Source organism: Nomascus leucogenys, chromosome 2, assembly GCF_006542625.1.
Source record: "Nomascus leucogenys isolate Asia chromosome 2, Asia_NLE_v1, whole genome shotgun sequence".
NCBI classification, from domain to species: Eukaryota; Metazoa; Chordata; class Mammalia; order Primates; family Hylobatidae; genus Nomascus; species Nomascus leucogenys.
In genome coordinates, this window is record NC_044382.1 from 9,855,821 (window position 1) to 9,880,934 (window position 25,114).

The window sequence follows — 25,114 nt, forward strand, 5'->3', positions numbered from 1 at the left end:
TCACAAACTCATGTGATTCGCCTCCACCTTGGAAAAATGTGGAAGCTGGAAAAGTGACATCTGTCTGTCTGAAGACAATCCTGTAAGAGGCACTTTTGTGTAATGATGAAAAATATAGGTCCTGGTATCACACTTCTGGGCTTTGAATATTGGCTCCACAACTCTAGCTGTGAGATCTGAGCAGAGTTTATGTCATTTCCTGGGCTTCCAAATGGAAGTAATAATATCTCAGGAGTGTTGGGAGAATTAAATGAGATAATGTATGAAAAGTGCTCAGGATAGTGCTGCGACTTAGTAAACACCTCATAAATAGTATCAGCATTATTTCTGCTATTATGAACATCATAGATACCTCTATTGGAAGATTTTGGCAAGCTTCAAAGCAATATCCTTGACTAGTCTAGCTCATTAGAGGAAAGTAGTGTGTTCACAGGAGAACATATACCATTCTGCTTAGGTTTTCTCTAAGGATGCTTTATTGAATCATTCTTATTCCTGCTTTCTGGAGCTTCCTAGCAGCCCCAGGCACATTAGAGCAGTGTACAGCTGGATGAGAAAGACAAGTTCAACCTGGAGATGAGGGAAACAGTAAAGGGAGCTTCACTTAAAAATGATAGGGTACTTAGGAGGAGGTGCTGAGGATGGAGGCCCTGGGCTGAGCGGGAGGCTTGGGGATGCCCCTCTCAACTTGAGGTTGAGAAAGTGGGGTTGAGCATTCAGTGTATGCTCTCCTGGGGCCAAGTCCACAAAGAGAAGCTATCCATGCAGATTCTAATAGAGCCGAGTCAGCCAATAACGATCACACTCTTAGGACCTGAGTGTTGTAGGGCCTGGTCATCAGCAGTAGGCCCTGATTCCTGGTCCCATGTTGGCTGCCCATCAGCAGCTGCCCAGCAAGACTGAGAAGAGTGGCTTGCTTTGACCTGTGAACCAGAGAGGAGAGCAGGCACATACAGGCCAGCCCCAAGAACCTGTAGTGTCCCCAGTTTCATTCCTCTTGCCCTGCCTGAGCCAAGCAAGACAGAGGGCCTGCAGTGAGTCCCCCTTGAGGTCCGCACACTGCCAGAACCCCTCTGTGCACATCATCCCCTGCCTGTGGTTTAGGTATTTCTCACAGGGTCCGGCCACAGGACTTACACTCTCAGCTGCTCTTCAGGAAAGGAGTCTGGTACTTTGACTGCATCCGCCTCTGTTAATTCACTGTAGGCACTGGCAGAGATCGTGCTTTCTTCTAGGCTTGCCGTGCTGGCCATTGGATGCCCACATTTGTAAGCACAACTCAGGGCCTCTCTCAGCCCACTTTATTAAATAGACATCCTGTCGTCATGGTGGCTGATGACTTACCAAGTCTCCTTCTTGGGGGCCATTAAGGAGGAAACCACCTTGCTTATGTAGACTTAGGGAGAAGTCTATCTGCCTTGAGACAGGACATGAGTGGGCCAGCCCACCAAGAGGGTCTATTGGACCCAAGGAGTCTGGATCCCCACCTATGTGGATGGGAAGAGGAGAGAGATTCCAAGAATACCCCCAGGAAGGTTGGCACACAGAGAGGCTGCAGTGGCACTTACTGCAGATGCCTGGTTTTGCAATTATGTGATACATGCTCACAGATAATATTGTTGCATTAGAGCCAATTACATGGTGTTATGGACACACAACACGCAGATTACACCCAGAGCCAGGAAAGCACAGAGTGATAAAGCGATGGCCTAATCGGAGGAGACAGAGGGAAATGTCAGCCTTATTAAGGTTGCCGGGGTGGGGTGGCTGCAGCTGGACGTGTCTCCTCCAGATCAAAGATGGCTATCTTGAGTGTTGCAATGGAGAGCCCCACACTGGCACTCAGAAGGGAACAGTGGAAACCAGGGGCAGAAGCCAAGTTGGAGCTCTCCAAGGGTGGTTACAGCCACCTCTGGTGAGGACTGTCTGTCATTTCAGAGCTTGGGCTTCTTCCTAAGTGGGGAAACACCACGCCTGCCCCAGAAGAGGCCTTCAGTCCCAGTTGCTGCAAAAGAGCATCCTGTATACTACCCTCTACGCTCAAGTAAAGGCTCTATTCTTAGCTTTTTCCCTAGTTCAATGGTTTTCCAACACGAACTTGCAAGAGATTCCTCTGGAAGGCTCATTAAACACACAAGGCTGAGACCCACCCCAGGGTTCCTGATTCAGTAGGGGCTTGAGCATATGCACTTCTAACATGTTACCAGATGATGGGCCTAGTCTAGAGACCACATTTTTTTTTCCTTTTTCTTTTTTCTTTTTTTTTTTTTTTTTTTTGAGACAAGATCTCACTCTGTCACCCAGGCTGAGTGCAATGGCATGATCCTGGCTCACTGCAACCTTGACCTACCAGGCTCAAGTGATCCTCCCACCTCAGCCCCTCAAGTAGCTGGGACTGCCGGTGCTCACCACCATACCCAGTTAATTTTTATTTTTTAATGTATTTATTTTATTTTTCATTTTTTTGGTAGAGACAGGGTCTCCCTATGTTGCCCAGGCTGATCTCAAACTCTAGGCTCAAGCAATCCTCCTGCGCTGGCCTCACAAAGTACTGAGATTATAAGCATGAGCCACTGCACCCAGTCTGGGGACCACATTTTGAGAACCACTGCCCAAGTTCCTTCCACGCACAACCCAAGGTAGATTCACCTGTCCTCTCTCTTGAGCAGGGCCTTCCCCTAGGTTCAGATTCCATCACAGCATTGCAGGTTCCAGAAACAGTGGGACTGATCTTCCAAGGTAGGAATGAGACTACCTACTTTTGAATCCCAATGCTACTACTTGCCAGTTGGGATTTCTGAAAATGTTTTTTGTAGTTTTTAAGTTTTCAATGCCTCTGACCTAAACCCCTCTTCTTTTTTTTTTTTTTTTTTTTTTTTTTTTTGAGATGGAGTCTCACTCTGTCGCCCAGGCTGGAGTGCAGTGGCGCAATCTCGGCTCACTGCTAGCTCCGCCTCCCGGGTTCACGCCACTCTCCTGCCTCAGCCTCTCCGAGTAGCTGGGACTACAAACCCCTCTTCTTACCAAGCAGTTATGTGCCTTGCCTAACATATCACATTTAATCACTGACAAAGGCAGAGACAGGATAGTTCAGTTCTACAGCAGCCAAGGGCCAACAAAATTTCTGTAAAAATCCAGATAGAAAATATTTTAGCTTTGCAAGCCATATGTTCTGTGTGTCAACTACTCAGCTATTGTAATGCAAAAGCAGATCGACAATACAAAAGTGAATGCGTAAAACCATTTTTACAAAAACAGGCTGCGTTGGTTGGGATTAGGCTTGTGGGCAATTGTTTGCCAACCCCTGCAGCTGTCCATTATGTGAATCTTCATGTATTCATCCCTCCTGGGGAGCCCTTGTCCCGCCTCAGTACCCTGGCATTGAGCTAATAGGCCCCCAAAGATGTCCATGACCTCATCCCAGAAACCTATGAATGTTGTCTTACATGGCAAAAGGGACCTGGCACATGGGACAGCATTAAGGATCCTGAGATGGAGGAGTTATCCTGGATTGTTCCAATAAGCTCTAAGGGTAATGACAAGGGGCCTTGTAAGAGGAAGGCCCCAGTAAGTAGAGATCACAGTGAGTGGCAGAAGATGTGACAACAGAAGCAAGAGGCTTCAATGGCTGTTTGGAGCTGTGTTCAAATATATTTTTGAAAAAATTGTTGAGTAACAAAAAGAAGGAAGAGGTTGAAGTGACGCAATGAAGCAGCCATGAACCAAGGGACATGGGTGGCCTCTACAAGCTGCAAAAGGCAAGGCAGCAAATTCTCCTCTGAAAGAAACGCACCCCAGAAACCCATTTTAGACTTCTGACTGCAAAACTGTAAGCGAATAAATGTGTGGTGCTTTAAGCCACCAAATTCATGGTAGTCTGTTACAGCAGCCATAGGAAACTAACACGGGCCTCATTCCTGGACTCAGTCTTGCTTGGATTCAAATCTTGGCACTACCACATGCTTCATTCATGAAATGGAGGTTATATTAAAAGTCCCTGCCTCGTGGGATAATTGGAGGAATTAAATGAAACGATACAGGCTGGGCATGGTGGCTCACACCTGTAATCCCAGCACTTTGGGAGGCCAAGGCAGGCGGATCACCTGAGGTCAGGAGTTCAAGACCAGCCTGGCCAACATGGCAAAACCCTGTCCCTACTAAAAAATACAAAAATTAGCCGGACATGGTGGTGGGCACCTGTAATCCCAGCTACTCAGAAGGATGAGGCAGGGAGAATTGCTGGAACCCAGGAGGCAGAAGTTGCAGTGAGCCGAGATCACGCCACTGCACTTCAGCCTGGGCGACACAGCGAGACTCTGTCTCAGAAAAAGAAAAGAAACAATACAATGCAGTACCCTTAGCTCAGAGCCCGTCTGGCATATAATAAGCTCTCAGTTAATGTTAGCAGTTATCAGTAACATCTCATCTAATTGCCACTAAAGCTCTATGAGCCCGGTGCTATTATTATCTCCATGTTACAAAGGAGGAAATGTAATGAGATTAAGAAATTTACCCATGGTTGCATAGGCTGTAAGTGGCAGAGCCAGTCTAAACTAGGTCTCTGCCTTCGAGGTCCATGCTCACCACCTCTCCTTGGCATTGGAGTTGTAACAACAATTCCTTCATTGAATGCCAGCTACTTAGGCAGCAGCACAAGAACCAAATAGAATGCAGTGCTCTGTGTGTGGGCAAAAGCTGCCAAGACTGGAAATCAAATAAATCCGTGTTTATTAGGGAAACGAAAACTGTAGCTGCCGTAGCAATCAGCGTCTGAGAGGTTACCAACCCTCTGACATCCCCAGGCTGGCCAGCCCCAAGCAGCAAATCATGAAAGTCTGAATACTGTGTTTAGTCATTTTGGTTCTGGAATAATTGCTATTATCGTAAATGTTTTATAGCCCTCATTACGACTCACATTTAAATATCAGTGTAGTAATACATTAATAAGTCATCGCTGCCGGACTACTGCCAGATGCAGTTATAGTTGAGGCCCTGCTTATAATTGTACTGTATATTCAGCTAAATTAGAGCCGGGCTGTGAACTCCACCTGATGTTGAATGACTGGGCATGCTTGGAAAGAAGCCCCTTCTCTGCAAAGGGTTCTTGCTCTTTGAAAGATAGGGAAGATGCTCAGATTTTTTTGTCTGGTGGTCAGTCAACAACCTTAACTTGGTTTCCCCTAAGTGTGGAGCCCAGAACTCTGAAATGGACAGAAGGTGAAATGGAGGCATCATTTCTGCCCTGGAGGCATTTCTAATCCAATGAAGAAGGGAAGAGAAGCATAGCCCTCACCCCCAGGAAGCTCCCTACCGAGGCAGAGTGCCTGGGCTGATAGCAGCGACAAATTCTTCAGTGTTGTTTGATGAGATATTCTGAAAGCTTTCTGGATGGACAGAGGCAGGCTAGATTATCCCCCACGGAGCATCTCCCCACATAGACACACACAGAAAAGAAGCCGTATGAAACAAAACAGCTAAGTGGGCTCAACTTCATAAAATGCCAAATACCTGCATTGGTGAGTTAGTGAAGTCACAAAGTAGGCAGAAGCAGGCAACGTAAATTTTGTCTATTCGTTCTTCTTTACCATCCTATCTGCCTAACAGTGTCAGACACATGGTAGGTGCACAGTAAATAGGGGAGGGAGGGAGGGACAAAAAAGAATAATGTTCTGTGCCTTTCACCATGCAGATGATAAGTAGACGGGGATTACAGGAATAGTCTGGGGCAAGGGAGGTGTGGCCACTGGAATCCTGCTTTGGACTGGGCTCCCAAGGGGCTGGAGAAGGAATCGTTACAGGTCCCCTTGGGTAGGATGGAGAGTATGGGGGGCACTGTATGCGGGGTAAACCTCTATTTCTATGGGGGTTGGAGTAGAGGGGAATATAATAGGCCAGGCCAGGACTAGATTCTCTCCACGAATGTCAGTAACATAGTGGCCTCCACTTACTGAGCACATACCCTATGCTAAGCCTTTTACCAGCCTGTGAGGTAGGTACCATTGCCTGTTTCCTCCCACAAATAAAGAACCTGCAGATAAGAGATATTGATAACTTGCCCAAGGCCACACAATTCGGAAATAGCAGGATTTGATTTCAACCATGTACAGAGCAGGACATGAGGCCATAGTAATGCACAGGATAGAAAATGGTCCTGTCTTTGCGGACATATGAGGTAGAGGGCATTTGAAGAGGAAGATAATGTGTTTACCAAAAGCCAAGGGCAAAAGACATCTGGCTTAACCCACGAAGGCTTCCAAAGAAAGGGTCCTTCCTGGGCCAGTAGGGACCCATGGAGGCTCAGGAGAGGGTAAGAGGAATTGGATTGTTGAGTAAGGGATGTCTGATGTGGTTCTGGGAGGAGCGGAGAATAGAAGGGCACAGGAACAAGTGGCCACCATGAGGAATTGTACCAAGGGCTGTATACAACTCTTCCTCTTTGGGAGGTATGGTGAGACAGGTGTGGGGTCAGGGAGCTGAGAGCTAGGCCTGACTTTCCCACATATTGTGTCTCTGCACCTGGGTAGTCACTGAAGTAACTGATGCAAAAGGCCTTCCTGCTACGTGATGTTTCTGCCTCTGCAGATGGCCTTCCATAGCTGCCACGCTTTCCCTAGGCTTCCGTAATAGGTTTCTCCAGAAGGGTAAGCCCGGGTACTTGTCTATAGCCTGGCTTCATTCTTCAACAGCCTCATTTCAGTCTGGTTCATTTATGGAGCTCACACCTTTCTCTTTGCTTTTCCCTGCACAAAAGTACCTGTCAGTGCTAACATGCACCGTAGGAGCTCCATTCATGGTCGTGGAGATGCACCAGAAAGAAGAGATGCACAGAGGTCACAGACTTGTTTGAGATTAGATGTGCTGAAGGCTGACCCAGTGGCTCACACCTGTAATCCCAGCACTTTGGGAGGCCGAGGGGGGTGGATCACCTGAGGTCAGGAGTTCGAGCCCAGCCTGGCCCACATGGTAAAATCCTGTCTCTACTAAAAATACAAAAATTAGTCAGACGCCTGTAATTCCAGCTACTTGAGAGGCTGAGGCAGGAGAATCGCTTGAACTCGGGAGGCGGAGGTTGCAGTGAGCTGAGATTGTGCCACTGCACTCCAGCCTGGGTGACAAGAGCAAAACCCCGTCTCAAAATAAAAAGATTAGATGTGCTGAAAGAGTCAGAAGATGCCTAGAAAATACAGAATCACCTATCCCCACAGCATCCTGTGCGAGGCAATACATGCAATGGGAGGGACAAGGAGAATGCAGCAAGGTAGTGCTGGGCTCAGATCCCATCTCCAGAGCTTTGCAGTGATTGTTCTTGGAAAACTTATTTTGCCTCTCTGTAGCTCAGCCTCCTCATCCATAATATGAGGAAAACACGTTTGTAGATTTGTGTGTTATTAAGCATATCTGTTTCCTTCTCCATAAACGGAGGACAGGAATAGGTAACTGGCATTGTAGATGTAAGAATTAGAGATATTATAATGGAGCACTCAGTGCATAGGAGGGTTTCAGGAAGCAATACTCTTACTCAAGGTGGGTAGGCAAGTCCTGAGAGGGCAGTAGAGGGAAGGAGGGCTCCACCTGAATAAAAAAGTCAGGGCATGCTCTTCTCGTCTGGAGACCTGTCCACTTGTCTTCAGCTGCTCCATTGGCTGGGCCATGACTGTTGACTCATGGTCTTGCGGTCACATCCATCCCTCCCCCGACCTTCTACAAGCCTCTTGGTGCCTCCCCGGCTGCTCCCTGGCTGACCGTCTCCCTTCTCTATCTCCACAGCACCCTCAACAACAACAACATCAGTCGCATCCTGGTCACCAGCTTCAACCACATGCCGAAGATCCGAACTCTGTGAGTAAGAAGTCCATGCATCTCTCCTATTTTCTCCCTACCTCATGCCCAGAGTGCAGCACTCTAAGCTGCTTGTCAAAACTACCATGCTGTGACTAGGCAGATGGTTCCTACATTCAAATTCCTCCTTCTTCTGCTATTACCCAAGGGGTGCCTTGGCCAGTAAGAGTGGATGTAGAGACAGGTCACGGTGCCACCACCCATGGCTCTGAACCACTGTTCTGCATCAGACAGACTCATTTCTCTTACCCTAGAACTGTGGGAATTCTTCCTGTATTGTGTGCATGTTTTCCGTCTTGATAGAAAAGATTAGTTTTACATTGTCACAAAACATATAGAACTCTGACTGAATGATTCACCATTTGCTTGGCTAATGTCACGTAACATTAGCAGTTCTGTCACATTGCCAGTGGTTACAGTGGTTTTCCCCTGAGGAATGAACTGTACAGGAGGAGTCACTCCTTCTCTCCACCCACCCAGTCCCCACCCAGTCCCCACCCACCACATTTCCCTGCTCACCTGCTCCCTGGATGATATTCTGACATTAGAATGTAGTCATTCTCATACTTGGTTCTTTACCTTTAATGTCTTAGATGGGCTTAAGTTTTCCAGGGTGCATACTCAGGAAACAAATCTCCTCATCGTGACCAATACCGAGAGCAGTTCTAGTGCTCTTATTACCTGGGGAGTTCCCCTCTGCTCCCAGTCAGGAAGCTCTTTGTAAGTTTCTGTGTAAGTGGACTCTGTCAGCCTTTCCAGAGAGGTTCAGACTTGATACCTGCCTTGTGTTGGCAGAGCTTCAGTGGTATTTGCACCACACTAGTCAGGGAGAGCCAGCTCCCAAGGGTGTCAGCCAAAAACATTTAGGGCTAAGGCCAAGGGCTAGAATTCCTGCAGTCCCGTTTATTAGCTCTGTTTCCTCTGTTCCCTCCTCTATAAATAGGAATGGTGGTGAGGATCAGATGAAATTAGATATTTAAAGTGCCTGGCAAGCAGTAGACAATAAATGATATTGATTGTTACATTATTATCACACAATCAGAAATCTGGACTGAAAGTTCCAAGCAGCCATCTGATCTGTGCTCCCTGAGCAACACAGAATCCATGAGATTTGGAAATCCTTAGAGCAGAGCTCCCCCAATGGGGTCCCTAGACCAGCAGCATCAGTATCACCCAGAACTTGTTAGAAAAGCAAGATTTCAGGCCCCACACCAGACATACCAGATCAGAATCTCTTGGGGTGACACCCAGCAATCTGTTTTTCATAAGCCCTCCAGGAGATTTTAACACTCATAAAGTTTGGGAACCACTGCATTCATGAGAAAGCAACTTTATCTTCAGGCAAAGATAAAACAAAGACCAAAGAAGCAATTTATATAAAGAGGCAATACAGAGAACCTAAGAAGGACACAGAGTTTGCAGTTAGTCAGGCCTGAGTTTAAATGGGAGATCTGCCACTTAATTTGAGCAAGTTTCTTCATTTCTCTGTGCTTCAAGGAAAGTGAGTTCATCAATGCTTACCTCAAAGTTGCTGGGAGGATGAAGTGCAGTTTAACACGTAAAGTGCCTGGTACATGGTGTGCACACAACAAATACTAGTTATTATAAAGAATAATAATCTGAGCCCTGCTTCCGTCTTTGCTTCCCAAATTCTTTCCTGGATCCCTCATTCAATAGCATAAGTCAGCCAAGAAAATCTGTCCTTTTCCCTCCCTCTTAAAATAGGGTAGTGCAGTAATGGAATTTTAAGAAGCCATTTGGTCTTCAAAGACCTCTTCAAAGTTCCCAGCAAACCACAAATGAGCTGGGGAAAAGTGGGACCCAGGGCTTCTGGGCAAGAAGCCGAGAGTGCGCCTCAGGGTGCTGGGACTGCATTACCCCAGACAAGTGGGTTGCATCGAAGAAAAATGACTCTCACCTGCAGGAATCAGCTGTTCAGCTCCTGTGGGCTGTTCCTGTGATTTATCCTTCTCTTCTCTTTTATTTTCAGTTTAGGAGCAGCAATAACAGAAGCTGGGCTTGTTCCCTGGGAGTTGTGGGGACAGGGTTAGGCCTGGATCTGGGGTGCTTCTTTGGGCTGCAGTAGGGAGGGGGAAGAGAATAGGAGGGTTTTTTTCTACTGGTTTCTGTTGTCATTCTTCTCTGCCATCCTGAACATTCATCTGATGAGTTCAGATCAATCAATCAACCTCGTCTGTTCTCTTTGCTCCCTGCCTGCTGCCATTTTCTCTTTAGTTTAATTTCAGAGATGGCTCTGTACAGAACTCCCTGGAGACTTGAGCTGACTAATCCCCCTTCACTGTAATTAAAGTGTGTATGGGGTTGGGGGGGACGGCTGGTGGTGGTGGAGAAGCGGGGAAGAGGAGAGAGGAAGGAAGTCATAAATGGGATTTCTAAAGGAAAGCTTTTATATTGAATTCAGAAAGCCACATTTTATAGAAAATGAACACTGACCCTCTCTAAAAGGATTTGCTGGAAATTTAATTTAGCGTCTGTGGCTAAAAGGCACCTTTTATAAATTGGCATTTGTATTCATTCACCTTATGTTCTGTAGAGGTGGTTTCATCAAAATGGAATATGATGTGTCCATCAGCAAAAGATTGCAGAACAACATGCAGGACCCACCTAGCCACCTTGGTACTTCAGTATCTAAATGAGAAACTGTAGCCTTGTCTAGGCAGTGCCATGGGCTGGGAAGAGAGTGAAGTCTGAAGCTAGCCTCCTCTCAGTCGTAATAACAGTGAACATTTCTTCAGCGGTTTGCTGCGTGCCAAGCCTTGTACTAAGCACTTCCCATGAATCATTTCAATTCTCACAACAGCCCTAGGAAGGAGGCACCACTAATATCCCCATTTGACAGATGATAACACTGAGTCCCAGAGTTAAATTGCCACCCAAAGTCAAAGTCAGAAAGCACAAAGCCAGTGTCAGACTCGGGCAGTTTGCCATCACAGCCTGAGCTCAGGCCATTCATCAGGAACAAAAGCAGAAGAGCAGGTGCCAGGTGAACAGAAGAAGGGGGATGAGAGCCTCTGCACAGCCCAGGAGCCTATGGAGGCCACCCTCCCTTGTGTCATTGCCATCACACCTCACCAAAACTATTGAAAGTAATTAAAATAATGTCCCTTCTCACTGAAGTGGATTAGCGCTACCCCTGACAGTGCCTAAGCTCTAATTTCATGCTCATTATGATTATTTTTCGTTTACTGTTTGGCATAGTATTGCTTAACTTGATCTCCCAAACATGTTGTGAAAGGCAAGAATCTACACAGCTTGACTCTTTTAGCGTTTCTGGTGGATACAATTCCAAGAAGAGGGAATGGAGTCTGTTCACCACCCCAGACTCCACTGCCCTGGGCTTCTGACGAGAGCCCTCTGATGGCTTCAAATCAGTTTAGGTCACCTCTTTTCTCTGGTGCTCTTGGGAGGAGAAAAATTTCTATGAAGACGGACAAAGGGATATGAACTATCTTAGCAAGATTAAGAAGAGAGAGAGCTTGGGGCCAGCCAGCCAGGATTGAGACAGGATCAACCTAATAGTATCTTCCAAAAGGAAAACCTCTGACATTTTTATTATCCCAGAAATTAATCAGCTCAGTAAGGGTCTGACTTACCTAAACGTCATTTTTGTTGTTCCATTGATCTCTTACCCTTGATCAGAACCGACGGGAATTTGTTTGCATTGATCTGTGATCCGCCGCACGCACCCACGCTCCTTGGCTCATAGAGAATCCCTGTTGCCTCAGCTTCCATGCCTCACTGCACAAGAGGGCAACCACCTTTCCAAATAAAAGCCAAACGCTCATTAAAAGGTTCTGCTTCTCCCGGCACACAAAAGAACGGCACCTCAGCCTGCGCGTGCCACTGCAGCCTGCACTGTGGTCTGCTTTGTCCTAGACATACCTACTGTTGCCGTGTTCCTTGGGCAACATTTATACCTGGTGGGGGCTTACTGGCCATGGAACCCCCTCCTTTTCTTCCTACTTTTAGGAAATTGTAATCAGCTGAAGGTCCACTGCCACGCCTCCTCTCTGTTTTTGGCACAAAGTGGTTAATGCTTAATGAATAAACAGAGGTTTTGCTTTCCCTCCTAGAACTGAGGTCTTTCCCACCAGCTTAGGATTCTGGTTCGCCAACCCCTTCCTGCCTGTCTCACTTCTTTCCAGAGTCCAGGCTAAGAGGAAGCCGTGCTTGCTTCAGCTCAGGAACTCTAAGCTTTCAAACTCAAAGGGGAGAGCTGCATGGGACCCATTGTACTCACTGTATCTTGGGCCCGGGAGCCTGTGAAAGTGTGTGCAACCCACCGGGAAATGCAAAAAGGAAATTACATCCAGATTAATTATTTTTGAAACAAAATCGTAAAAGTCTTTTTCAAAATTGTTAGCATAAAAAATTACATTTTATATGGGATATAGGTTCATTTAATCTGTCTGATATGATGGGATCTGGAGCCCCCTGCGGCCGCCAAGACCCCAGTGGCCCAGGCCTATGGGAGGCTTTTGCCCATGCAGTGGCAGGAAGGCCCTGTTGGCATCCAGCAGGAGGTAGCTGCACTTGGCCAGTGTTTGGCAATGTTGACCTTACACTAAGCGGAGCGTGGTCAAGAGCCCTTCAGCTCTCTCTATTCCAGGCGTGGAGGGGGCTTGAGCCTCTCCACAGGGCTGACACTCAGTAATAACTGGCTTGACACAGACTACTTGAAAGTCTTTATATACTGCTAGCTGATTAGCATGTCCAGGATTTAGGCATTTAAAATGTGCGTCCAAAATCCAAGTACATGACAAGCTGATGTGATGAAAACTTACCCACTACCAACTTCTAATGACCTAGGGTTGTAGAGAACGTGGAAATGGGAAACCCCTGATAGAGAGACCTTGAGGAAGAACCTGGAATATCCGCAGTTTGCCTTAGAAGCCCCTGGATATCCTTGGTTTGCCTCCCTGGTAGTGAAAAGGAAGTTCAAGTCACTTAACCCCATGGGATTCCCCTCAGAAGTGAAACACACAGATCCCTCCGGGGATTCTTATCTACTCAGGGGCAAGAAATTCATCCGGAACCACAGCTACCAGAGGGGGAAAGCCGAAGCGTCCTAGAACTGGTTAGAAACTATTTTCAGCCGTACCTGAATCAGTCAGAATAGCAGATACACCAGACAGAATTGAACACGGGAAGGAAAGCAAGGGCACTGTGGAGAGATGGCTATGGATTGCAAGAGTCTGGGACAGACAACACCTTATTTAAGTGGGAGGGTGGAGAGAAGGTACATCCTCTAAAAATTTCCCTTCTGTCTGCAGCCTGCTCGCTCCAGCTAGTGCACACAAAGTGGTATTGGTTTTAAGCCCACAGCATTACATGCAGTGGGTTTATTAAAGGACACTTAGTGGGGGAATAAAGAACAACTCACGGAAAGGCAACAGTGTCTCTCAGCTGCATGACATTGGAGATGCGGGCATTGAGATTGAGAAGCATGTTTCAAGCAACCTGTAACTCATGCTGGCTAAAGTGCTGAAATTTACAAATAAATAGCCCTTTTGTAAGTTTGACTCCAATCAGGATGTCACTGTAATAATGTCATTCCCCTTCTCTTATGTGCTGAGGCTTGCTTGAATGAAAAGAAAAGAGGGTGGACTTGCTATTAAAAAATGGGCTTTGCTCAGAACCCTGGAGGCATCCTTTGGATGTGACCTGGCAATAAAAGGGTTGGGGCTCCCGTGTTTTTGGTAGTGCAGAGAGAATTGCTTCCCTGGGCTGCTAGGGTTTTTCACAGTGGAGAAAGGGGCAACAGGGGTTTTGGCCACTCTGTCTGGCCAGTGGCAGCCTCCACACTTCACTCTGTGACCATGCCTTCCCTCTGCCCCGCCCTCTCCCAGGCGTCTCCACTCCAACCACCTGTACTGCGACTGCCACCTGGCCTGGCTCTCAGATTGGCTGCGACAGCGACGGACAGTTGGCCAGTTCACACTCTGCATGGCTCCTGTGCATTTGAGGGGCTTCAACGTGGCGGATGTGCAGAAGAAGGAGTATGTGTGCCCAGGTGAGGATGCCTTACCTGCTGTCCCCTCCTGTGCTATGACCCACCCACCCATGAGTTCCCACAACATCATCCTGACCTTGAACACATACCCTAGCCCAGAGCTTGGTGTGGAAGGAACCCCATATGTCGTCCTCAGTACTCGGTAGTCACTTAAAGAGCTGTGATGTGCCTCAAAGGGTTTTAAAACAGAAACTCTTGTCATCTGGTAAAGGGAAATGCTAAAAGAATTCATGAACTACTTTTTCAGCCCCCTAGTCCATTGATACTAAGAAACCGAACATTTGTTGAGCCACACGTAAAATGGAAACAGGTATAACAGAGGTGTTCTAGCATCTGCTAAACATGTTCCTGTTGTCCCATTGCTCACAGAAATTGGAAGACAAAATAATGTGTGCTCTGGAGTCAGCTGCTTGGCTGGAACTCTCAGCTCTGTCCCTTAGTGGTGTGTGACTTTGGCAAGTTACTGCTCATCCACAATATGGAAATAATAGTTCATAACTCAAAGAACGGGTGGGAGGATTAAGCGAAATAATGCATATAAAGCACTTAGCATAATACACAGCCCTTGGTAAAAGCTAAATAAGTGGAGCTTAATTATTATAGTTTAGTGGGCTCACAAAATGTGCTGAGCAAACATAAGAGTTTGATCTGTGGGTAATCGAAATGTAACAGCAGCACAGATTGCCTGTGTGGCACAGAAAACAGAATGATGCAGACACATAACTGAAGGCAGCTCAGATCTCTGGGGATGGGAGGTGGCTGAGTAACCCAGGAAAATCTTCCCAGGGGACGTAGCTTTAAAACAGAGTCCTGGCTGGGCACAGTGGCTCATACCTGTAATCCCAGCACTTTGGGAGGCCAAAGCGGGTGGATCACCTGAGGTCAGGAGTTCAAGACCAGCTTGACCAACATAGTGAAACCCCGTCTGTACTAAAAATACAAAAATTAGCTGGGTGTGGTGGCAGGCACCTGTAATCCCTGCTACTCAGGAGGCTGAGGCAGGAGAATCGCTTGAACCTGGGAGGTGGAGACTGCAGTGATCCAAGATCACGCCACTGTACTCCATCCTGGGCCACAATAGTGAAACTGTCTCAAAAATTAAAAAAATAAACAAAAAAACCAGGGTCCCAAATTTTACTTGTTTGTTTTTACTTTGCATTGGCACCTTCCATTCTCACCAACTCTTCCTTTTTCTGTGGTAAATAAGTAGAGCTAATTCCTTGACTTCCAAAAAAAAAACCAAACAAACAAACAAAAACAAACAGAAAGCATTCAGTTGAGAAATTTCCCAAAGAGGTATTTTGATTTCCAGGAAGCCAGTCGTGGAAATGGGGCCCAGTGGCCTCTAAAGGCTGAGCCTGGGGAGTTGGCATGCAAGAGGGAACAAGGACCCCAGGGAGTTTAAGCACTGTGGGCTCTGCATTTCTCTCACCTTTCTAACTGGTGCCCACCTTTAGTACTAAGGATTTACTGGGCCCAGCATGGGCTGCTGGACTCCAGTATGGCCAGAAGTGCAAACTGTCCGGCCTCTTCTGCTCTTAGATCACACTTGCGATATACCAGAATTTTCCTTGAATTCAACTTCATCTCATTCTCTGCCGCGTCCTCCTGTCATGTTGTTATTTTACCATGTTATTTATTATCTGAAAATATTTTAACATGTCTCAAGCAGTACCTCAATAACTTCCTATAGACACCCACTTAGAAATCACTTCCCATCAAACACATATAATAAAACCATTTATCACGCAGGCACCAAATTCAAATATAGTGACTATAATTACAGTAATTATTCGGCAAAGGGTGCAATATCGGCATAAGTGAAAGAAATAATTATAGAGTACAGGAGTCATCCAAGAGGTAGTGAGAAAAACTAATTAGAATGATAAAACGCATCATTACAGGTGAGTGCCAGGTTTAATGTAGTGTATGACGACACGCGCCACTTCATCAGAGAGCACCTTCCTGTCAAAGGTGCGGCAAGACATTGCTCACCCAGCAGCAGTCAGGATCCAAAACCATGGGAGAAAGGCTGACCCTCCAAGGAAATCAGATTTCCTCCAGGAAATCTGAATGCCTCACTCTTTCTCCTTTGGAAGGACTAGGTCCAGCAGACAGGTTCATAGTTACGTGGGAGCACCTTTATCAACTTCTGTTTATAGCAGTTAATCCCATTGCCTGTGATGGTTCCTGGAGCTTCTTAGTTTGAAGCCAGGTGTCTTTTGAGAACATGAGAATTTAGTCCAAAGGCTCCAGACATGACTATGCTGTTAACTTCCACCCTCTCACCTGTAGTATGAATTAAGGGCAGAGACACACTGAGACGCCTATGCATGAGGGATTCTTTAAGTGCCCTTAGCAGGCTCGCATGGGTTACAAACTAGAATGCTGTGAGTGGTTACTCTCTGAAAAGGTCAAGGTCAGATATAAAGGTCTGGGGGCCCTGGTACATTGAACATCCCTGAAGACCGAACTCCCACCATCATGAGTCAGGTGCATATAGAACATGCCCTCCAAAAACTTCTGCTATTATGTGGGTGCAAAAATAATTGTGGATTTTGCCATTACTTTCAATGGCAAAAACTGCAAATACTTTTGCACCTTTTGCACCAACCTAATACGTTTTCAAAAATTGTTAAATACACTTTGTGAGACAATGACAAAACCTTGAGAGGAAGCAATGTGGAGGAAGGTTCAGTCTGTGAGTGTGCAGTTAAAACATGAGTGGTCAGTCTTGGAGGCCCTAGAGAAGGAGGTTAAGGAGGAGAGCTCTTTTCAAGGACTCACCACACTCCACACGCCACCACCAACAACCAGTCCTGCCCCAATACCTGAGCCCCACAAGGCGTCTGAAGGACACTGTTCTGTATGGACCTGTCTGTGGTGGGGTATTTTTTGTGTTTTTGTGTGTTTATTTGTTTGTTGGAGACAGTTTCATTCTCCTTACCCAGACTGGAGTGCAATGACAGTGTTTTGGCTCACTGCAACCTCTGCCTCACAGGTTCAAGCAATTCTCCTGCCTCAGCCTCCTGAGTAGCTGGATTACAGGCACCTACCACCATGCCCAGCTAATTTTTTGTATTTTTAGTAGCGATGGGGTTTCACCATGTTGGCCAGGCTGGTCTCGAACCCCTGACCTCAGGTGATCCACCCACCTCGGCCTCCCAAAGTCCTAGGATTATAGGTGTGAGCCACCACACCCGGCCCTGTGGTGGTTTTTAACTGCAAAAACCCCAAATGCCCCTCGTTCAAGCTATTCACCTGTTAAACCACAGGAGGAGAAATTCAGTCAAGAACTGAAGACAAGAACTTCTCTTACAAAATAGAGGTCATCCACTCAGGAGGAAAAGAGGCATCGGGGTACCAATTAAGCCATCCCTGGGCATAGCTTCATCACCAGCGGTCCCCATCCAGGCAGCATAAGAAAAGCTCCCTGAGCCTTTAAATGGTATTGAAAATTTCACCAAACACGTGGCTCCAGAGACAGGAAAGAGCTTTATCTCGCTCAGCCTGTGAGGGCTCTGCCTGCCCAAGTGCCTGATATCTCCCTTTGAATTAAATCCAGCTGTCTGGAGCCCAGCTTCTCCCCAGAAGCCCTGGATATGGGCTCCTTATCACTCCAGCTCACCCAGAAATTTGCTAGCAGTGCACTTTGGCAAAATTCATCTCCTCTGTCAACTGTACCTTTCCAGTTGAAGGCATTTATTTTCTTCCCCTGGGGAGACTATTGGGAATTTCTCACAAGGGTGGGGAAATAGATCTTTATTTTTTTATTAGCTTTTTTCCCTATGTTATACAACTTGACTACTTGGCTCCCTTCAGTCTCTGCTGAAAGGATTTCTGTGAACTTTTCTTGTTTCAAGAGAAAGGTTAGGGCCCTACGGCCAGAAGTGTCTGGTTGCTTGTGTCCTGAACCCGGCCAGAACCTTATCAAAGTTCATGATCATAGACCAGAGAAGAAGTTCATGTTACGTGAGTTGCAAGTTGTTGGTTTTGTTTTTTTTTTTTTCATCTTCATCTAAAGGGTTTATTTGGGGGTTTAAATTTTAGGGTTTATCTTCCACGTGTTAATTTTCTGGTACCTTAATCTGGAAGGGTTTCTACCAGTCACAGTTTGTAATTCAAGGTTATTAGTTGACCTCCTGAATCAGTTACCTCTTTGCTTTGAATGTCTTTGAACCCATTGGTTTGTCCATCTGTTTCACACTTACCCGCCCTTGGCCTTAAATGTGAGATATCCTTTCCTACAGACATTAGTCTTGTCTTCTAGTAATGAGGGGCCACGTCGTACACTTTTTCAGGTGCCCCAAATGCCTAGAACAAAGCTTGAACCTAATAGCCTCTCAATAAGCACTTCATTTATTATTAAAAATGAAATATGCTTATCTCTCTAGAAACAAGAAACTTTCCCTTTTCGTCGTCTTTTTTTTTAATTTGGGTCTAGTTACTAAGTACAAAGATAATTAAGGTAAGCCATGACCAGCCACCCATCTCCTTAGGAGGTTTTAATTAAAACACCATAATTGGACATTGCAGGAATGAGATTATTAGCTTTATTTAGCCATTCCCAAAATTATCATGCCTCTGGTATTTAAATCACGTTCATTTATATTCTCATCATAATTGCTCGAGTCCCATTGTCATCGCAGTCTGTTGTTGGCTTTTGATAGGCCAGAGGCCAGTAAGGATGCTTAATTTGAATACTGGAATTAATTTATTTCCACATGCTCAGAAGGCCTTTGGAGCTTTTGAATCTGCACTTTTACCAAGTGAGGTCTTTGTGTTGTTGTTCAGACTTTCAAAATATTCTGTAAACTTTTTTATTTTGTTTTGAATTGACACACAGTAATTGAACATACTGATAGTGTGCAGTGTGATGTTTCAATATATGTATATATTACGTAAAAATCAAATCAGAGGATTCAGCATGTCTGTCACCTCATACATTTGTGGTGGGAACATTCAAAATGCTCTCTTCTAGTTATTTTGAAATATGCAACACAATATTGTTAACTGTAGTCACCCTACTGGGCACTAGAACACCGCAACTTACTCCTTCTCTCTAACCGTAACTTCGTACCTGTGGATCAGTCTCTCCCTATGTCCTCCTCCCGAATACCCTCCCCAGGCCCTGGTAAGCACCATTCTACTTTCTACTCCTATGAGATCAACTTTTTTAGATTCCACATATAGCTTAGATCATGTGCTATTTTGTCTTCCTGTGTCTGGCTTATTTCACCTAACATAACGTCCTCTGGTTTCATCCGTGTTGCTACAAATGACAGGATACTTTATGGCTGAATAGTATTCCACTGTGTATATACAGCACATTGACTTTATCCATTCATTCACTGATGGACACAGGTTGATCCCATATCTTGGTTACTGTGACTAATGCTGCAATGAACATGGGAGTGAAGATAGCTCACCAACACAATGATTTCATTTCCCTTGGATATGTACCCAGTAGTAGAATTGTTGAATATGGTACTTCTGTTTTGAATTTTATGAGGAACCTCCATACTGTTTTCTGTTGTAGCTGTCCTAATTGACATTCTCACCAACAGTGTATAAGAGTTCCCCTTTCTCCACATTGGTGCCAGCATTTGTTATTTTTTGTCTTTTTGGTAATAGCCATTCTGACTGGGATGGGGTGATAGCTCGTTGTGGATGAGGTTTTTTTAAAGATGGAAAGAAAGACACACAGCTCTAACACAAGAGTGTTTGATCATCTCTAGTGTAGCTTACACAATCCGTGTCTCAGTCCCTGAGCCTGCTCTTCCTACCTCTTGAGATTCCAAGGCTCTCATGGTTTTCAATTTCATGGCAATAAATAGAGGAATTTGGGGTTCCTTTTGGCAGAGCAGACAGAAGAGCACAGGGCTAAACATTAAAACATTGTTGTTCACTAGCTTTATGATCTTGGACAGTTTGCTTAACCCCCTATTCAGTTTCCTCATCTCGTGCTAAGGGGGAAAAAGAATGGAACCTAAATCATGGGCTTTATGAGGATCAAGTGAGATAATATACACAGAGCACTCAATGCAGTGTCTGGCGCATAGTACACATTGAATACATGTTAGTTGCTATTACGAGACTGATGGCTACTCTTAGTTTGGCCCCCGCTGTGTCCTTGGGCAAGTCCCCTCTTCTCTCAGGGATTCTCTTTCCTTGCCATCGCCATGGGCCCATCTAAGTCTGAAATTTGGTGGTCTTTTTCCCACTCATCTCAGCAGACAAGTTAGGGCCTTTTGCTCTCACCATGATAATCATCCCCATTTTACCAATTAGGAGAAAAGCAAAGTGGCTGAGCAGGAGCCAGGTCCCTGGTTATGGCTCAGTCTTTCTTCCCTCTGATAACTTCAGGGGGAGTTATACAAGCAGCAGAGATGGAATAGCAGGCACAATACCCATGCGAGCAGCCACAGGGACTTTCACTATGAGAGTTTGGGCTGGAGATGCATCCCTCCCCTCTCACTCACTTGAGTGTCCCCTGGACCGGAGGCAGCACCACTGATGATCATTGAAGAGCTGAGAGGTGCCTCCACTCTCCCAGGCTCTGCTCTGTCCCCCTTGAACTCATCAGGCCATGGTCTGGGGGGCCTTAAAGACGTCTGAAGTTTAGGAATTGTAGTTTCTGCCCCGTTTGGCACAAAGACAGCTTTGGCTTCAGATGGAGAGCCCAGAGCCGAAGTGGTGACCAAGACCCCCCAGAGGGGAGACACGTACTTGGGCCGCATCCCCAGCCCCCTTTTCTGGAGAAGAAATCCACCCCAGCAGAGCAGCATTTTAGTGCCAATGAAAGAGCTCCAAGAGCAGATAGCGTGGATGCTTATTTAAAAATGAAGACATGAAGAGCAAGTCCACATGCTCCTAATCGAAACATCTTATAATAGGGGTTCTATAGCCTGGTGCGTCACTGTGCTCTGAGTTAAGGCCACCTTCCTTGCTAGTAGATAGGCTCACTCAAGGACAGTGCGGGTCATGAGACTGCCATAAGAGCATGCTGTACAAGAGGAACACACACATGCATGCAGACAGATGTTCCCCTTTCATCAGAGATATAGACAGTGATTCCTTTTATCCCAATATAAAATTGCTATTCCCATTCCTCTTTGTTTCCCAGCTTACAGTCATATGATTTGCTGGGTAAAAAGGTAGGTGTTTCCTTACTTTGTCCTCCTTGGAAATCCACTGCCTCTACCTTCCCCAACATGTGCGGGCAGTAAGGGCTGGAAGGGGTGGATTTGCTGACAGAGCTCAGTAGAGTGCGTGGGACACCCTGGCTTGTGCAGGTGAGATAGGCTCAGAGGGGCCCCAGGTGACTTGGAGAAGTGATTTTGCCAGCATGGAAAGCTGTGGTGGAAAGAAGAGAGCTGCAGACAGAGTCCCATCTCCCACGGCCACTCCACCTCCCCATTCTACAGCTCATCCTACCTACCAGAGCCCAGGCACTCAAAACCCAGGAAGCTTCCCTCAGGGCCCTTCCAGAAGGAACACTCACCTCTGTAGCTTTGTGACATTTAGCCCCTCCACATCTGCCAGGCTTCTGGGCTGGTGTCCTTCATGTACTCATCTTCTCATTTAGCCAAGGTAGGCTTATGGGTCCGTGTTTTGTATGGAGCCCTGTTTTAGGCACTGAGAGTACACCAGCAATTAAGACCGAAAAAACCACTGTCATTATGGAATTTACATTCCAATCTCAGTCCAGACAGGGAGCAAAGTGGAGGGACTTCTGCCATCTAGCTCTCTGTGGCCCACAGGGAATGGGCTTGGTCCGTTGGCGTTGATCACAGGAGAATGTTTCTAGGGAAAACGAACCCATCTTTCAACCTCATTGTAAGTCAGAAGTGTTTTGTTTAAACAGGAAGGTTACATCCTCACCATGTGTGAATGCCTGGCTGGTGAGCTGCCAGCCCAGGGTGCTATTGGAGGCTATAATTACCACTGTTTCCCTCTGCCTAATTAAAGGTGTTGTTAGTGACCTGGTTAAGGAATCTTTTTCAAAGACTTTTTTTTGCCTTGACAGCATCCCTTGAAATGTAGCACACACTGCCAAACAGAATGGAAGTCACCCTGCGGAAGACCCAGCCAGTTCCCAGAGGGACTCAAGGCTGTGCCCTGGGTCTGGTTTAGAACAGAATTAATTTCAGCCTGGAAGTCAGAAAGGGGTACTTTTGGAAGAATTCCATGTTAGAACTTCCACCGCCATTATAAGCCCTTGAATATGGTATCTTTCTTTCCCCTTTTCCAGCACACCCCATTCAAGTAATATTTCACAGATCAAAAGAGGGAGGGCCATCCAGTCCCTCCACCTGAACAGATGGAAAATGCAAGAGTTCAGACTCCCATTCCTGACATTTCCAAACAGGAAGGTGTCCCAAGTGTGGGGCTTCTCCCTGGCTTTGTCAGGTGTGCTCTCCTCTTGATGTGGAAGGCCAGGCTCGGCAGTTTTCTTTAGGGAACGCCATCTGTACTTCAAACACCCTGACATCTGAGGCCAACTGCTCCCAACCTCCCTTCAATGTGGGTGATGGGATGGGAGCCTTTCACACTGTAGAATTCCCTTTGCTGTCTGCAAAGAGAGGTGGAGCAGGGGAGGTAAAGATGTTAGGTATTTTCACTCCTTCCCAGAAAGAACTTCAGTAATCATGCAATCCAAACTCCTTATTCACAGACATGGTACCAAAAAAACCCCAGAGAGAGGTACTGTGACTTGCCAAAGGTCTTACCAACAATTTGCAGCAGAGCAGGCCCAATAATAACAATGAACATTACCAAGCTCTTACCCTGTGCCGTGTATTCTAATAAAGATGTCTCAGGCATTACCTACCATTGCCTTCACAACAAAACCATGCTATGAAATAAGTATTGTTATTTTCCCCATTTTACAGATGGGAAAACTGAGGCACAGGAAAATAATGATGAAGTGATAGAACCAGGAATCAGATAGAGGCAGTGGGACCCAGAGCCCACACTCTCAGCCACAACACTCTCCCATTCCTGAGCTGAGGCTCTTACAGGTTGGCTCTCTGTGGTTGCCACTTTCTCAGAAGTGTAAAGGCTTTCTCAATTTGGAACAAGGCCAGTATCACCACTCTCTCTAGGAGAATGTTCCAGCTGGGAATTTAGTGTAAGTCATCATCTTTCTGGCATTTTCCATGGTCTCCATTAGATCCACTTGTGTAGCACGGGCAACTTTGAGGTCCATGTACCCTGGACAAGAATATTTTCCCAAACATCCCCACTATGAGGCCATTTTTTCAGTTTTTGTTTTGTGTATGTGTAAGTGAGGTCGAGGGAATAAGAATCGTTGGTCACTGGGCTGGCACTTTCTGGGTAGGTAAACGTTCCAAATTAAGCTGTAGCTGTCAACTGGAGCCCCTGCAGGAGGATCCACCCTTGGGGCCATGAGGACTATTGAACGCGGAGAGCACACTACCTTCTGTGTGAAGCCTCAGCGTCCAAACGAGACACCAGGCTCTACTGGTCATCTGGCTCAACCCCTATAGCTAGACCCACTCTGGCTTCCTAGACTCAGTTTCTCTAGTGAACAGGGGCCAAACCAAAAATCACTTTTTCCCTGCAGACTTTTTTCATGTTCTGTATTTAATCTACAATTAAAAGCCCCCAGCCAGAGGCCCCACATCCAAGCAGTGAGGCAATCTGCAGACCTCATCTAAGTTTGGTCTCAGTCATGGCTCTTTTCCCTGAGAGGACAATCTGGAAAGACATTGAAATAACCCCTGTTGACTGGATCCAGCAGCAGTAGGATGAGGTCCTGGGAGGGATGTGGGGTTGAGCTTCTGTTTTGGACCAGAAAATCCACATTTGGAAAGCTAACCATATGATTAAGAGTCTTACCTCACTTTGAGGGAATAGTCATAGCATGCAAATGTTTACAATGTCCTTAAAACATTTGCATTTACTTCTTGTATTCAGGATTTCATGTGACCACCAGAGAAAGTGATTTAGATTCCTGGTGACTCTTTGAATCTTGAGTTGGGTTAGTAATGGATATGTCTATCTACATTTGCCTTTCTAAATGAGCTCCTTAGGTACTATTTGCTTGGCTTTCTGTCACTTTGCTTGAAATTCACACTGATTCTCACCTCAAACAAAATTAACAGCTGGCTTCAAAATCTGTAGTAATTTATTCACCTTTTCTTCAGGTGAGATAGCTTTTATTTGCATGTTCCCTGGACATAGAAGCCATTTGGAAATGCCTTGGGTGTAGCTGCTGATGGGGGTATTAACACTTTGACAACATCAATGCCCCAAACAGGGAAATTCTGCCACTTGGTTTTGATAGCCCCATGGCTTGCAGCCACTAGAGAAAGGTCTAAAAGCTATGTTTACACTCAGCATCCAATCACCAGCTAAAACCCCAAGATGCATCCTGGGAAAGTGGTCCCATTGTATGCTCTTTGGATTCTAGCAGCATATTTTCATGTGTGATTGACTCTGAGGGCCCCTCTTTCTCTGAAAGACGGAGATGACAGGATAACAGAGCAGGCTGAGCAACTCAAACAGTGAGGTCAAGGTCAGACTCTCTCCTCTTTGCTGAATATTTAGCCTGTGGCACCTGTGTCTCCCAGGTGACGGGAGATGTCAGCTGGTGATCATTTCTCAGATGGCTGTCAGGTCATGCTGTGCCCTTAGGATGCTAGTTAAGGACACAGAAGCCCAGGCAGCTCCTGACACTGACATAAGTTGACCGTTGTGTCTTGGCTCCACAGCCCCCGACTCAGAGCCCCCATCCTGCAATGCCAACTCCATCTCCTGCCCTTCGCCCTGCACGTGCAGCAATAACATCGTGGACTGTCGAGGAAAGGGCTTGACGGAGATTCCTGCCAACTTGCCGGAGGGCATCGTCGAAATGTAAGTGCACCTGTCTGACACCCCCCACAACTGTCCCTGGCGAATTCAGCTCCCATTGTCCCAGCCAATCACCCACTAGGCCATCAGCATGTGGGGCTGTTGGAGCTGACCATTAAAAACACTCAGGAATCTCTTTGCTGTCCTTCCACACTTTCCCAGCTATGATAGCTGGGTGCTCAAGAGCATAGACTCCAGATCAGAATCAGCAAGCGATAGCCTAGGGCCGGGGGTTCCCACCGCCTATTTTTGTAAATGTTTTTGAATACCTCCACATCCATTTATATGCGTCTTGCCTGTGGCAGGTCTCGTATGGCAGTATTGAGCAGCTGTCACAGAAGACTGCATGGCCCACAAGGCCTA

At 46.2% G+C, this 25,114-nt stretch overlaps 1 protein-coding gene across 3 annotated transcripts in view; it reads left to right on the forward strand.

The window, feature by feature from the left end:
• The window catches only part of SLIT3 (slit guidance ligand 3), a 639,482-nt gene that overhangs the window by 472,639 nt on the left and 141,729 nt on the right, over positions 1 to 25,114 (forward strand). For all 3 annotated transcript variants that reach the window (XM_030825194.1, XM_030825195.1, XM_030825202.1), the window contains 3 exons: positions 7,768 to 7,839; positions 13,710 to 13,873; positions 24,613 to 24,754. In XM_030825194.1, the coding sequence (XP_030681054.1) occupies positions 7,768 to 7,839; positions 13,710 to 13,873; positions 24,613 to 24,754 (378 nt within the window). The remainder of the gene's footprint in view (positions 1 to 7,767; positions 7,840 to 13,709; positions 13,874 to 24,612; positions 24,755 to 25,114) is intronic.